Genomic DNA, 15,614 nt, shown 5'->3' on the forward strand with positions numbered 1-15,614 from the left:
GGCTATTATCCAAGATGCTCCAGGTATCCCTAAACATCCAACTGCTAGAAGGTGGGACTGGACTGGGGGAGAAGGGATGGATCACTCAAAATTGCCCTGTTCATTCTCTCTGAAGCATCTGGCATTGGATACTGCAGACGACAGGATACTGGGCTAGATGGACCATTGGTCTAACCCAGTATGGCCATTCTTAACAATATCTCCACTTTATAGATGAGAAACTAAGAGGTCACCCATCACCCACCCCAATGTTGCCGGCCCAAAAGGCCTGAGGCAGCAAACAGTGGTTCGTTGCCCGGTGTGCTTCGTTCCAAATAACACACCAAGGTGGAGAATGCAGAAAAAGTTTATTTGAGCCCAAATAAAGGTGCAAGGGAGATATTACAATCTCAAATCCTGCACACAGATGCAAGCTGTGTGTCTCTTCTTATACATGACTTCAACAAGGCATCCTCATTACCCCCATTGCCCACTCACCCCCCTTCTACCTTCTAGTCCCCTCCCATATAATAGGCATATTGTATAGCCGGCAATTACATCAAACAGGTTAAATCATCCTTGACAGCAAACAATTTATCTCCTAACTTTTCAAGGCTGTTAGGTTGGTTTACTTCTGGATTTATTACCTTGCCTTCCCTCCCCTTCTCCTCTTTCTAAACTAAACACAAGTAGGGCTTCTTTATTATCTCCTGCCAGTGCTGTACTGATAAGGAGCAGTTACACATTCCATTCTCAATTCTAACTTGGGAATTCAACTAGAATTTAATATGGAGGGACTCTGGACAAGCATAAAATAACTTTGGTTCAATTCAGGCCTAGTACAGAAAGACTTCATTAACACTGTGTTTTTCTACCCTCCTGAGTTATCTAGGGATATGCCTAATGGCACCAACACCAATGAACTAATTCCTGTGACAAATCATGTCCCAGCATGGTCCCAGCAGACAAGATGAACTGCTGGAGTTCAGTTTTAAATAAATAACATCCTCCCCCCCTTCGTTTCTTTGGATGACACTGTCTCCTGCCCCCCCATGAAGCCCACAGTACAGGGCAGACAGGTGGGATGAGGAATTTTTTATTATGATGACCAATGCATACAGGTGGCAAGACCTAGCTCTGAGACACAAGGACATGGTGGCCCCACACTTATGGATCCCATCTTGGGGCCTTAGATTAGGCCCCCATCCCAACAGCTTGGGTCTTAGTTTAGCTTTCCAAGGGAGCATGGGACAGAGCAGCCTCAAGCCCCCCCCCGCCGCCCCTCGCGCATTGCAGGACTAGCCTGGGCGGGTGGAAGGGGAGCAATGCATTGTGGGACACTGGGGGCTACGCTGGGCGCAGGGCAGGGCTCGGCGCCCTGTGGGATGGTGATGACCCGCAGTGCACTGTGGGAAACTGGGGGTGGGGGGCGCTGACTCTGCGCTCTCGCTCGCTCGCTCTCCCCCACTTGGAGCCGGCCGCGAGACTCGGGTGGTCTTTCCAGCCTGGCTCGTAGCGAGCTCTCGGCGCTCTTTGACGTCCCACAATGACGTGTGCTCTTTTCATTTACGACAGCCCGGGCGTGCTATTGTGCTTTACGGCAACACTGCCTCCCCACCGAGTGGAAGCGGAACCGCCCCGTCTGCTTTTACGACAGTTCGTCCGGGGGCGGGCGCGGCGTGATGACGTGTGTGAGACGGTGTGCGCGTCGCCCAAGCCCAGTCTTTCCGGCAGCCGGCACCCCCGGCCCGCTCGCATCTGCCTCCATCGGGACCCGGCCGGGCCCCCGCAGGTGAGGGGGGCGCGCAGGCCCCGGCCGGGACAGGCGCGCGAGGCCCCACGCGCGGCTCGGAGTCTGCCGGGCCCGGATCCGCCCCGGGCACGGGACCCCCGGCCCAGAGGCCGCCTCCCGCGGGGAGCCCAGGCCTCGCCGGGCCTGCTGGGGCCTCGGCCCGCGGGGCGGGACCGGCCCGCGCGGCTTCTGCCCTGGCTGGGAGAGAGGCCCGGCCTCCCCGCTGGGCTGCTCGGCTGGACCCGGGTTCCCGGGCACGGCCGCTCCGCTGAGCCGAGTGACCATGTGCGGGGCGGGGCTGCCGACTCTCCCCTTGTCACTAACCAGCGGGACCTACCCGTGACCCAACATGTAGACCCAGATCCTCGAAGGTGTTTAGGTGCTTAGCTCCTGCTGATTGGAGTGAGCGTTAAGTGCCTAAATACCTTTGAGGATCTGGGACTTAGTGACACTGGATTAGGTGTTTCTGTGAATAAAGATAGCTGCTTCAATGACACTAGCTAGGAAAATAAATAACTATACGGACAGTAGATCCCCATAGGCATAAACTGATCTCCAGCTGTGTTCAGAAAGAAACATCCATCAGGGGAAATAATTGTGCTATTATGCGCAGTAAAGCGAGAAATTAAACCTTTTTTTTCTGGGGCTTTTTATATTCCCATTGGCAGAGGCAGGTTACTTGACTGTTGATCAGTTTTGTCTAACAGTTCAGTTCAGGTGATAAGATTCTTACACAGGGAAGTAATTATTACATTACATACTGACAGTGCTGTCAGAGCTCCTGAGACCTTCACCTTTTCCTTGACCCCAGAAATTCAGGGCAATGACCCTAACCCTGGAAACTTTTCTATGTGTATGGCCTCATTAAAAATGGTGTCACCTACTCTTGTCTTTTGAATGGGCATCATTGTCCAGTCTGTGTCAGATGACGTTTCCCAGCAGCCTCATCTTCAGTCTTGTAGGGTTAAAATGTTCCTAACACTTGACCACCCCATTTTTTAAAGGAGTTTAGAAGATGGCTAAATTCATGACACCCGTGATCCAGGACAACCCCTCGGGCTGGGGTCCATGTGCTGTTCCAGAGCAGTTCAAAGATATGCCATATCAGCCCTTCAGCAAAGGAGATCGTCTGGGAAAGGTACCTGTGCTAATGCTGCTAAATGAATCACTGGAGCAATCAGTTAATGCCTGTGTATTAATCTGCATGGCAATTCCTGTTAGCTGTTCTTGTCATATTGGCGGTCTGAGTCCTGCACTGTTCCTTACAGTGCCCACACACACACAAACTACAATGGGAGACTGATGAATTGGAATTAATTTGCAAAATGGACACCATTAAATTAGGCTTAAATAAAGACTGAGAGTGGATGGGTCATTACGCAAAGTAAAACTATTTCCCCATGTTTATTCCCTTCCCCCCCCCCCACTGTTCCTCACAACTTCTTGTCAACTGCTGCAAGTGGACCATTTTGATTACCACTACAAAAAGTTTTTTTCTCTCCTGATAATAGCTCACCTTAACTGATCACTTTCATTGGAGTGTGTATGGTAACACCCATTGTTTCATGTCTCTGTGTGTATATATATCTTCCTACTGTATTTTCCACTGCATGCATCTGATGAAGTGGGCTGTAGCCCACAAAAGCTTATGCTCAAATAAATTTGTTAGTCTCTATGGTGCCACAAGTACGCCTGTTCTTTTTGCGGATACAGACGGCTGCTACTCTGAAACACATACCATTGGTGCTCTGCTCCTTATAGCTTCCTTATCCCCTATTGCAGTTGCTACAAGAAGTGGTATATGAACCGTGACCTCTTGATAGTGTGTGTAAGCAGAGCAGTGTTTTTTTTAAGGAATATTGATAGTCATAAGATGATTGTAAGGTAGGTTCTGGAACATAAAGCACTAATTGCTCTCACTGACTGGCATCTGGATTATGAGATTGTGGGGAGAGTTTAAAATGTTGGTTGACATACACTCATCAACTTTGTTTCCTGTTGTCTTTTTTTAATTAGGTTGCAGACTGGACAGGTGCCACTTATCAGGACAAGAGATACACAAGTAAGTGCTATTTTGGCGGCTGCTCTTGTCTGAGATACTTCATATGAGGTTTCTTCAGTCACCATCCCTGCTTCCCTCTCTCATCACTGTCTTTAGTGGTGTCTATGAAACTTGCATCCTACAGATCTCCACCAAGTGAGAGAAGTTTCTTGAACTCAGAAGTGTGCCCTACCCTTGGAGAGAGGCACTTGGGGCTGTCTCCATCCTTCGGTGTTGCTCTTGGCTTTGAGCTTCTTTGTGAAAGGGAACTTGTCTGGGAGGATGGGGGACCGTCCCACAATGGGCTGCTTTAAGAGAAAAAGCCCTACCTCTGGTTTCAAGCTCGGGTGAGCCAAGTGACAGGGTGGGAGTGCTAACTCTGAGCTCTTCTCATGATGCTTTGTTTGCAGACGGGTAGCAAAGTATTTGGGTCATTGTGTCCTCAGATAAGTACTCATCGCAGTTTGGTGGGGGAAGCCAGTATGCGTATTTTCATGAGGAGGATGAGACCAGCTTCCAGCTTGTGGACACAGCACGTACACAGAAGACGGCATACCAAAGGAATCGTATGAGATTTGCACAGGTATCTTGTACATTTCCTGAAACCTTTCTGAAACAGTGGAATTGCTGTAAAGATCTCATTTATAACCTGAACATCCCTTCCTCTTTCTCAGAGGAACCTTCGGCGAGACAAGGACCGCCGGAACATGCTTCAGTTCAACATGCAGACCCTGCCTAAGAGCGCCAAACAGAAGGAGAGGTGAGGACCCCAAACCTGAACTCTGTGCTGGTATTGGAGTCTATGATCAGGTGTCTAGGTTTGCTGATTGGCTTCTGTCAATTGAATTGTAACAAAAACCCAAGACTTCAAGACAGGTCTTTTGCTAGGCTCTGCTGTGGTTTGAAGTGCTGGTTTCATGTGACGATTGTGGAACCAACAGGATTTTCTAAGCCAAACTCAGGAAAAGATATTACTGTTGTAAAAGTAGCATGTGCACCTTCTGAAAACCGCGGTGCAATCTTCAAAGGCTGGGTTGTCCCACTGAGTTTCCATTTTCAAAGAGTCATTGAGAGTAGTGTTCCTAGTTACAGTGCTTCAGCCAGCTGTGGGGGTCCAGTCATTCAGCAGATGCTCTCAGTGGCTTGGGACCTGAGAGCCCAGTGGTTTCAGCAGTGTCTTGGGAAGGTGGGAGTGCTGGGGACACGCCGTTGGGACTATTTCTCACGAGGTTGTCACATTCCTCTATTTACAGAGACCGCCTGCGTCTACAAAAGAAATTTCAGAAGCAGTTTGGGGTGAGGCAGAAATGGGACCAAAAATCACAGGTAAAGTAAACTAATTTTTAACTATACTGTTTGATCAGTTCCTCTGGCTGCTCTTATTATATAGACCTCGGTGTACCCTGTTCCCTGTGGTAGCATTCCTCTAACCCACTCCTCCTGCTGCTGTTCTCACGCAAATCCTGATGTGCTGTGTCTCTCTCTTTCTTTCTTTGTCCATCTGCCCTTCCTCTGGCCACACAGCAGAAGCCTCGCGATTCTTCTGTTGAAGTTCGCAGTGACTGGGAGGTGAAGGAGGAGATGGATTTCCCTCGGCTGATGAAGATGCGCTATCTGGAGGTGTCAGAGCCACAGGACATGTGAGTTCAAGACAGCTAGGGCCCCTGTGGGTATTTCTTTTGGCATAATCTGTGTGTGGAAAGGGGTGGGTACTGGCTTGTGATCCAGTTTTATGAAGTTCCTTTTGGGGGAGGTGCACAGAGTCAGTAGAAATACTCCTGCCAGTCCCTGTTGTCCCCTGACTCTCTGAGATGGAGTTATTTGTGCTGGTGTCTCATGACTACTCTCTCGTTATGTCTGCAGAGAGTGCTGTGGCGCCTTGGAATATTATGACAAAGCCTTTGACCGCATTACCACAAGGAATGAAAAGTCCCTGCGGAGCATCAAGCGCATCTTTCACACTGTCACCACTACTGATGACCCAGTCATTCGCAAGGTATAATTGTCCTTCCTGCCCATCGGCTCACAAGATACACTAGTATGTATCTTATTGTGTGGTATTCTTTGGACCCAGTCTGTTCTAAACCAAGGGGTCCAAGATGGTCTTGCTTTCTGGAGTGAGACGAGATTAACAGAAATATTCCAGGATCCTGCTCTTTAGATGGCAGAAATTTGTGATCTCCATAGCAAAGGGAGTGGTATTCGCCAAGGCAGAAACTCATTAACACATGGATAGATATCAGCCAAAGGAAAGCTCTATTCTGGAAGGGCAGATAGGCAGACCTATAGGCAAGAAGTATGAAGGAGAAGAGAAATGTCAGTCTCAGATCTCATTCCCAAGATTGCTGGTCTTGAGAGGAAAGGATAACTCTTGAGAGTGTTGATGAAGTCAGGGACAGAGGATGAAGAACTTATTCTCGTCCTTGCAGATGCAGGTCTCTCTTCTGCTCTAAGTTCTGTCTTTTCTCCCCAACTTGCTTGGGCATTTTCCGGGCTGGATTTTCTGGGCAGCATTTTGCTGCCCAACTTGTTGAATGAGTTCAGGTAGGATCAGTAGCATTTGACATGTTTATGTCCAGATCTCATTGGTGTGCATCAGAGTCTTGTATCAGCCCAGCCTCCCGAGTCTAGAAGAAAGGAATCAGTGTCTGGTTTGCTAAGGCTGCAGTTTACTTTTGGGTGGTGGGGAGAAGAATGTATGTTGTCTTCGCTCACACTCTTCCCTCTGTCTCCGTCTGCAGCTGGCGAAGACCCAGGGGAATGTGTTTGCCACAGACGCCATCCTGGCCACGCTGATGAGCTGTACTCGGTCTGTGTATTCCTGGGACATCATTGTCCAGAGAGTTGGATCCAAGCTCTTCTTTGACAAGAGGGACAATTCTGACTTCGGTGAGGAGGTTGCTAGGATCAAGGTTGGGCAAGGGGACAAATTACAGCTTTTTGCATTTAGTGCTCCTTACCCCCTTTAAGTCAATATTACATCTCAAGTGTCCACACTGTCCAGAGCAACCCAGCTGCTGCACTACCTGCATGTGCTTTGAACAGATTTGGTGCACAGTATGAGGGTTGAGTGTCCTTTTCAGGGAGGTAACTATCCTCCTGATATCGTTTGACCTTGCCTCTTTTCCCAGACTTGCTGACAGTGAGTGAAACTGCTAACGAACCACCACAGGACGAGGGCAACTCCTTTAATTCACCTCGCAACCTGGCCATGGAAGCAACCTACATCAACCACAACTTCTCCCAGCAGTGTCTGAGAATGGTAAGAGGCAAGTGGGCTTAGCAAAGCCTGTCACGCAGACAGTACTGTGGAAGACTGAGTCTGCAGGTCTAGAACTTACTATGAATATCAGTGCTGCAGCAGTCTCTTATTAGAGCAAGAGGCACTTTTATTGGCAAGGTTACTTACATAGAAATCATTCCAATTCGGGATGTGTGGATTAACTTTGTGAAGGTGTGGGGGGTTGTAGGGAGAACATCCCTCTTCTTCATGGAGCATTCCAGGAACTGAACCAGTCAGGTCTGTGACAGCATAGAGGCAAATTAAAATGCTCTGTGGAACGCTGGATGCTGATTGGCTGAGGGAATCTTTAGTTCTAAGGGGAGAGGGGAGGGGAGTGGCTGATGGTGATGTAGACAAATTGGAGAAAGTCCAGAGAAGAGCCACAAAAATGATTAATAGTCTGAAAAACGTGACCTTTGAGGAAAGATTGGGGGGGCAGGAATGGATGGAAAAGAGAAAACTGACAGGGGACATAGTTTTCAAGTACATAAAAGGTTGTTATAAAAAGGAGGGTGATAAATTATTCTCCTTAACTACAGAGGACAGGACAAGAAGTAGTGGGCTTAAATTGCAGCAAGGAAGATTTAGGTTAGACATTAAGAATAACTTCCTGTCAGGGTAGTTAAGCACTGCAACAAATTATGTAGGGAGGTTGTGGAATCTCCGTCATTGGAAGTTTTTAAGAGCAGGGTAGACAAACACCTGTCAGGAATGGTTTACTCTAGATAATACTTAGTCCTGCCTCAGAGCAGGGGACTGGACTAGGTGACCTATCGAGGTCCCTTCGGGTCCTACGTTTCTAAGATTTTATTTTTCGTATCTATGATTGTGTTTCTGATCAGCTGCCTTAATTCTCTCAAGTTGTTGGGCTTGTCGTGATCTGTCCTGGCTTTCTCTGCAGGGGAAGGAAAAATACAAGTTTCCCAACCCAAATCCATTTGTGGAGGATGACATGGATAAGAACGAAGTGGCCTCTGTTGCATACCGGTGTGTTGTTTGCTTCAAGCATGTGCATAGGTTTGGGGAGGGAGGTTCAGAACAGGGGTGGAGTGTGACTTCTATTAACAGCTTGCTAGTGGTGGTGTGACTGAAGCTTTATTTCCCATGGGCATTGCCACATCCTGCGATGAGAGAGATTCTGGGACTTACGCTTCAGGCCGGTATCTCTCACCTTCATATTGGGTTTGAAGGAAGAGGGGTGAAATCCTCACTGTGGGCTGATAGGGGAGGAAGTGAATGGCTTTTGTGAGTGCTGAAGTGGATCCAGGAGTGGGGATGGAGAATAACAGAGTGTCTTTGCTTGCAGGTACCGAAGATGGAAGCTGGGAGATGACATAGACCTGATTGTCCGCTGTGAACACGATGGAGTGATGACAGGAGCTGGCGGAGAAGTGTCATTCATCAACATCAAAACACTGAACGAATGGGATTCCAGGGTGAGGGAGAACCAGATATCAAACCTCTCTAGCTCCTCCATTGCTGTCTGATGTACCAGGTACAGCAGGCAAGACATGAGACAAGCCTCTTGTGTTACCCCATGTATCTGTTATGTCATTACATTCCATCAGAAGAGAATGACTGCGGAGGACCAGCAGTGCCAGCTAAACTGACTCCGCGTCTCCCAGGTGTTGGGTAGTCTGTTTGAACCCTCTTCCAGGCTCCTGCATTCCACGTGATAACCAGTCCGATGGAGCTCTCCCTTGATTTTTTTCCCCAACCAGCACCCTATATACTGGCCAATACTCCAGAATCAGGAAGTCCTTTTAAGCTTCCCATCTCTTCCCTGCATAGTATCATTGGGTAGCTCACTATGTGTTCTCATCATAGTTGCAGAGATAATTGCACCCATGGTTTGCTGACTGTGGTTTGACCTCTCTTTTCAGCATTGCAATGGAGTGGACTGGCGTCAAAAGCTAGATTCTCAGAGAGGAGCTGTGATTGCCACCGAGCTGAAAAACAACAGTTACAAATTAGCCCGCTGGACGTGTTGTGCGCTGCTGGCTGGATCGGAGTATCTTAAACTTGGGTGAGGCCAATATAAGATTTGCCTGTCAAGGACCTTCTAAGTGCTTTTGCTGGTGTGTGTGTGAGTGAGAGAGAGCTGTTTTTAGGAGCTGTACAATCACAGAATTCCCTCACATTTTTATTCTGTTTGGCAAACCAAAAACGTCTTTTGAATATATTTTAGCATTGGTGACTGGGGCAGAATGAGGTACAACGCAGACTGGTTTGGGGCAAGCTGCTTCCCCACGATGTCCTGCTGATTGACCTGGAAAGACCACCTGTACATGTGACAGTGGAGTTCAGTCTCCATGGCCCATTCAGTTCTTGGCTTCTCTGCTGAATGTGAAAGATAATTATAGTGGTTCATGTGGTACCGATTTAGATCTTGACTGAGATCCCCGGCACGTTCTCCAGAGATGTACTGGCGGGGGCCTGTGACTTGAAACTGGCAACTTAAAAGTGAATGTCCCTATGTCCCATTACTGATCTCCCGAGCAATCCATTTCTGATGTTAGCCTCTCCTTCTTCCTGTCCCCAAAGCACCTTAGCCAAGTGGCTTTTTCCTTGTTTGCTTCACAATGTTGGCAGGGAGTTGATGCAGTTCTCTTAATTAGAACCCCCTCTGCTGGCCAGCCGACTTAGTCAGCTGCACAACAGAAGCTGTGGGTGCTGGTTTGTACCATGTATATTTCTCTTTCATTAACATTTTAAATCATCTTTGTTGCTGCAACACACTTTCTCTTTAACATTTTTTTTAATTGCTGGTGACTGGGTGTTTAAAATAAGATGCTTGATATTTTAAATCTAGCTTCTTTGCAGTCTCTCTGGTTTCTGTCCATGTGACATGCAGCTGCCTCAGACTAATCTGTTGATTGAATCAGAACTCCCTGTTAATGACTCTTCATTGTTAAAACTCTTAAGTCTTTCCTGTTTGTGGGACCTGGGAATCATCTCCTTTATCACCTCTTTTGTCTCGGATGATGGAAGCGTAGTTCCTGCTCTCTTCGGCTTAGCAACCCTGTCTGTTTTACTCTGACCTGGTCTACATTACCGAGTTGGGTCTACATAAGATATCTTGTGTTGACCTAACTCTATAAGCATCTACACTACAATGTAGCTCCCACTGGTGTAAATCGCCCACTATATCGACTTAATAACTCTACCTCTGTGACAGGTGTAGTACTTAAGTCGATGTAGTTAGGGTGACACAGTGTCCGTATAGACACTGCGTTATTTACATTTCCTGTTGGCTGTCAGCCTCACCAGGAGCCCCCCTGCTGCTGGGGGCTGATAGTCCAAGCTGGGGGGGGGGGGGGCTCCAACATGTGAGCCCGCAGGGCGGCGGGACTCCAGGCATCAGTGCCCCACACAGTTATGTCAATGAAAGTACTCCTGGTGAGGACATGCACCGCCGACAGAAGGACCATAGTGTGGTGTGAAACACTGCTTTAATTACTGCTGTGCCTATACATTGATTTGACTTAATTTGGTAGTGTAGACAAGCCCTCAGTTACTGTCTGAGACACAGGAATGGCTCCCCACCAGGGAGTCCTGTCCATTTTCCCCTTTGAAGTGGGGGGTTGATTCCTGCAGCTTAGCCCAGAAGTTAAAATCTAAATGATCATCTCATTTTGGTGACTTCCCTGTGAAGTCAGGGCTCTGGCATTGAATTTCCTGACCTTTTTTTGCCTTTCCGCCTCAGGTATGTGTCCCGTTACCACGTAAAGGACTCTGCGCGCCACGTGATCTTGGGCACACAGCAGTTCAAGCCTAATGAGTTCGCCAGCCAGATTAACCTGAGTATGGAGAACGCATGGGGCATCCTGCGCTGCGTCATTGACGTCTGCATGAAACTGGATGAGGGCAAATACCTCATCCTCAAAGACCCCAACAAGCAAGTGATCCGTGTTTACAGTCTCCCTGATGGCACCTTCAGCTCCGATGAGGAGGATGATGATGAAGAGGAGGAGGAGGAAGAGGAAGGTCTGTAGAATGCTAGGCAAGGTGCTCAGTAACTAAGGCCTGAGAGAAAGGGGGGTAATGTAACTGGGAGATTAGATCTCGGAATTTCCACGCTGCCTATCAAGGTGAGAGGTGGTGTGTGGAGAGTACAGTCTCTGTGGGTCTTTCGATCAGTGATGAAAGCAGAGTAAACGTGTTAACTACTCCCAGAGACTGGAAGGATAATGAAATAAATACAAAGGAACCTAGAGAGATCTAAAAACATGAAAAGAGAGTTGCAATATGAATCTCACCATGAGGAGAGGGGGAGGGGACTAATTAATCCAAGCGGAAAACATAATCTGAAACACTGAGTGGAAGGGGGAGTCACTTGGAAAGGAAAGCTCAGCTCACTAATAGCGTGACATTAGGGGGTGGTAGTGATTGATTTCAGCACAAATGGCAGGTGCTCAGTGCCACTGAGAATCAAGCTGTTATCATGACATTTTAGATAAAGAGGAGGAAATCCAAAGTGAGACATTAAAAATGAGTGGCTAGACCAATTAAGCTAATGAGTCCATTTCAAATGGATGACTGGAAAGCGAGTGCGGGTGCACTAGTCATGCAGACTGGGAGACTTTCTACAAGGAAGGAAGATCCAGACCCTGGCCTGGGGCAAGTGCTGGCTTGCCTCCCCACTACCTGAAACAATCCCTGATCCCTGGCATGTGCCCCGCATGTTCTAGCTCCACTGTGGGAGGCAAGCCGACTTGAAGCTCATGTTCATGGGATGGTTAAAAAGGTCTTAACGCCGTTTTAAGCTGTTTGTAGACTTGGGCAGATCTGTTGGACTTGGATCTGTTCACTTTTTGAAGGTTTTCGGAAAGTCATAATAGCTAGAAACATTTTTTTAATTTAAGTTTTTAAGATTCTCACGTGAATCATACAGCAACAAAAATCATCTGTAGCGATGTATGTGGTCGTGTGATTTTATTGTAGCTGTGGCCCTAATGAACAGTCTTGTTTTGGATGAAAAGGGCAGGCAAGATTGTGACATGAAGAGTAAAAGATATTACATGTCTTATTATTATTATTTTATTATTATCTTTGTGGCATTTTCTCAGGGGAGGAGGTGTCTGCTGCTGCACATTGTTCCACAACAACCTCTTTTCTCTCTTTCAGAGGAAGAGAGCTAAACCCTGTGGTCAGGGAGCAGGGGCTTCAGTGACCAAATGCTCATCTCACCCTGTGGTGTTGGTGGGTGGAATCTTAGCTGAACCTTTGCACCGTGCTCATTTACAAGTATAACAAACGGAATAAAGAGTTTTGTTCTGTTTAATGAGTTTGTTGTTCATTGTCTTATGGATATAATATGCTGTACACAGAAACCTACCTTACAGATGTGGTGTGAAAAGAAATCCTGGGCCGAAAGCAGCCATTGAAATGGCAAGTGAGCTGTTGTAATAAAGTATGCTGCTTTACAAAAAGTTTACCACCTCCAGCTATTTTTGTCTTCTCTGCCACCATTTTGTGCTAGTCTTTTCCTGCTTCACCCAGCTGGGAAGAGGTGAGCATTCTTCTCTACTGCAGTAAAGGAAAGAGAGGTTAAACAGTTTTTGCTCTTCTCCCTGGTACGAGTGGTGATATCAGAGACCTGAGAACATCTGAAATATGTGTAACTATTGGTCCCTGTTTCTGACTGAGAGCATGCTGGTATAGAGCCACTATGAGTATTAGCTCCTCTGACAACTTGTAGTTTTGGCACATCAAAAAGTGCCCTCGGTTGGGGCTTGTCCCACAAAGGAATTCCCAATCAAGCTAATGTAGATGTCTCAGTTCTGCCGAGTACTAATAGTTTTGGCAGGCTGAACTGGTTGGATGAGTGTACTGCAGGGTTTTCTCTATCCCACCAGTTTTCCTGTGGCCTTATGTCTTATCTGGTACAGGGAAAAGAACATGCTAAACTTCAGGTTGTAAGTGTAAAAAATGGGGAGTGGTTTCAGAGAGGTAGCTGTGTTAGTCTGTATCAGCAAAAACAACGCATTTATTTGGGCATCAGCTTTCGTGGGCTAAAACCCACTTCATCAGATGCATGGAGTGGAAAATACAGTAAGCAGTATAAATATTACAGCACATGAAAAGATGGGAGTTGCCTTACCAAGTGGGGGGTCAATGCTAATGAGGCCAATTCAGTTAAGGTGGAAGTGGCCTATTCTCAATAGTTGACAAGAAGGCATGAATATCAAGAGAGGGAAAATTACTTTTGTAGTGCTAACGAGGCCAATGCAACAAGGTGGGCATCGCCCATTCCCAACAGTTGACAAGAAGGTGAGAGTATCAGCAGAGGGAAAATTACTTTTTGTAGTGACCCATCCACTCCCAGTCTTTATTCAGGCTTAATTTGATGGTGTCCAGTTTGCAAATTAATTCCAGTTCTGCAGTTTCTCATTGAAGTCTGTTTTTGAAGTTTTATTGTTGAAGAATTGCCACTTTGAAGTCTGTTATTGAGTGTCCAGGGAGATTGGTCACCCTAGTAGGAGAACACTTCAGACAGCAAGTGTGAAACATTGGGACGGGGTGGGGGGTAATAGGCACCTATATAAGACAAAGCCCCAAATATCGGGACTGTCCTTATAAAATCAGGACATCTGGTCACCCTATCTCCTACTGGTTTTTGAATGTTACAATTCTTGATGTCTAATTTGTGTCCATTTATCATTTTGCATAGAGACTGTCCAGTTTGGCCAATGTACATGGCAGAGGGGCATTGCTGGCACATAGAATCATAGACGTTAAGGTCAGAAGGGACCATTATGATCATCTAGTCTGACCTCCTGCACGATGCAGGCCACAGAATCTCACCCACCCACTCCTGTATCAAACCTGTGTCTGAGCCATTGAAGTCCTCAAATCATGATTTAAAGACTTCAAGGTGCAGAGAATCTTCCAGCAAGTGACCTGTGCCCCATGCTGCAGAGGAAGGTGAAAACCCCCCAGGGCTTCTGCCAATCTGCCCTGGAGGAAAATTCCTTCCCGACCACAAATATGGCAATCAGCTAAACCCTGAGCATGTGAGCAAGACTCACCAGCCAGACACCCAGGAAAGAATTCTCTGTAGTAATTCAGATCCCATCCCCTCACAAGCCATCGGGCATATTTACCGCTAGTAGTCAAAGACTAATTAATTGACAAAATTAGGCTATCCCATTATACCATCCCATCCATAAACGTATCAAGCTTGGTCTTGAAGCCAGATATGTCTTTTGCCCCCACTACTCCCCTTGGAAGGCTGTTCCAGAACTTCCCTCCTCTGATGGTTAGAAACCTTCGTCTAATTTCAAGTCTAAACTTCCTGATAGCCAGTTTATATCCATTTTTTCTTGTGTCCACGTTGGTACTGAGCTTAAATAATTCCTCTCCCTCCCTGGTATTTATTCCTCTGATATATTTATAGAGAGCAATCATACTTCCCCTCAGCCTTGTTCTTCAGGATAATTCTCTACAAATTCCCATGTTCACATCTGATTATATCCACATACAGCGGGAGAAAAATATTACAAGAATTAATATGTAAGTGCTTCCTAGGAGGCATCTTACATTTTAAATATCTAACAAGTCCAGTTGTAGTATGTCACAAATAACTATTAAAGGCCCAATCCTGCACCACTGAAGTCAGTGGTGAAAAATCCATTTTTTCAATGGTATAGGACCTGGGTGTAAGCACCAAGCTTTCCTGAATGCCATGGCATTTTGATTAAAGTATTAATTAGCTGCAATGTTTTTTACAAGAATTTGAATTTAAAATAATGGCATATATCACATTGGTAGATGTGCAGGTGAACAAGCCCCTGATACTGTGGCTGATATGGTTAGGTCCATGATGGGGAGTTTAATTCCAGGCTACTGTCATTAGGTTGCTACTCCCCAGCCTCCCAATGTACTGGTGTATTAGTGGAAGGAGGTACTAAATACCATTTCATTAGCACTTTTGATCCCAAAGTGCTTTTCAATTTAATACATAGCACTCATTTTGCCTGCCACAGAGACCTAACTGCCTCTGCCATTCAACAGTGCCACCCTCTTAATCATGCAATGTATTACCAGTCCTACTTTGGTCAGTGTGGCTACAGCTGTAATAGTGGAACCTCCTAGGCCAAACTACTTCCCCTGAATTTGCTACCAGGTGGTGTATATACAGTACTTCCCTTCTTTTAGATCATACAGATGGAATGCTGGTCTGCTCTTCTCTCCCTGCACCAACCTCTTCCAGCAAGAGTTACTTCTCAGCATACTGCAAAGAGATTTCACACAGGCCTGAAATTCAGCTCCCTTCCAGATGCATCAGGCTGTGCCCCCTCTCCATGAGTTACCCTAGACTCCTCTTCCTCCTGGAAAGAAGCATTTGCCCCCTTAGCCTTATTGGTTGGGGGGCAGTGCTATGCAGAAGCCTGTACTCTCAATTGTCCAAGGTATCAAAAGTCCAACTCTCTCTGTCACAATTGTTTACAAGTCAGCAAAGTTGGACACAAATAGACTAGTACAACCTGGCTTGTTTACATTAAAAGAACTGTGAT

General features: G+C 46.7%; 1 protein-coding gene across 2 annotated transcripts; it reads left to right on the plus strand.

Moving 5' to 3' along the window:
• The first annotated feature begins 1,615 nt into the window (after positions 1-1,615).
• On the plus strand, positions 1,616-12,379 carry EIF3D (eukaryotic translation initiation factor 3 subunit D). 2 transcript variants are annotated; one of them, XM_044993783.1, is made up of 15 exons: positions 1,616-1,771; positions 2,776-2,909; positions 3,788-3,833; positions 4,259-4,395; positions 4,487-4,572; positions 5,066-5,138; positions 5,337-5,452; positions 5,676-5,808; positions 6,554-6,701; positions 6,944-7,074; positions 7,997-8,082; positions 8,402-8,531; positions 8,979-9,121; positions 10,802-11,082; positions 12,223-12,379. In XM_044993783.1, exons 2-15 carry the CDS (start codon positions 2,787-2,789, stop codon positions 12,234-12,236), a joined length of 1,647 nt encoding a protein of 548 aa, XP_044849718.1. In that variant the 5' UTR covers positions 1,616-1,771; positions 2,776-2,786; the 3' UTR covers positions 12,237-12,379. The 2 variants fall into 2 exon arrangements, with proteins under 2 accessions (XP_044849718.1, XP_044849726.1); XM_044993791.1 differs by having other exon boundaries at positions 5,340-5,452.
• Positions 12,380-15,614: the final 3,235 nt, after the last annotated feature.

The sequence above is a fragment of the Mauremys mutica genome, chromosome 1 (assembly GCF_020497125.1).
Source record: "Mauremys mutica isolate MM-2020 ecotype Southern chromosome 1, ASM2049712v1, whole genome shotgun sequence".
NCBI lineage: Eukaryota > Metazoa > Chordata > Testudines > Geoemydidae > Mauremys > Mauremys mutica.

Bases quoted from the DNA above. Each gene is read 5' to 3' on its own strand.
- EIF3D (XM_044993783.1), top strand. From the start codon at position 2,787: ATGGCTAAATTCATGACACCCGTGATCCAGGACAACCCCTCGGGCTGG. The intron at 5,809-6,553 runs GTATAATTGTCC...CTCCGTCTGCAG, and splicing joins ATGACCCAGTCATTCGCAAG to CTGGCGAAGACCCAGGGGAA. The intron at 8,532-8,978 runs GTGAGGGAGAAC...CTCTCTTTTCAG, and splicing joins TGAACGAATGGGATTCCAGG to CATTGCAATGGAGTGGACTG.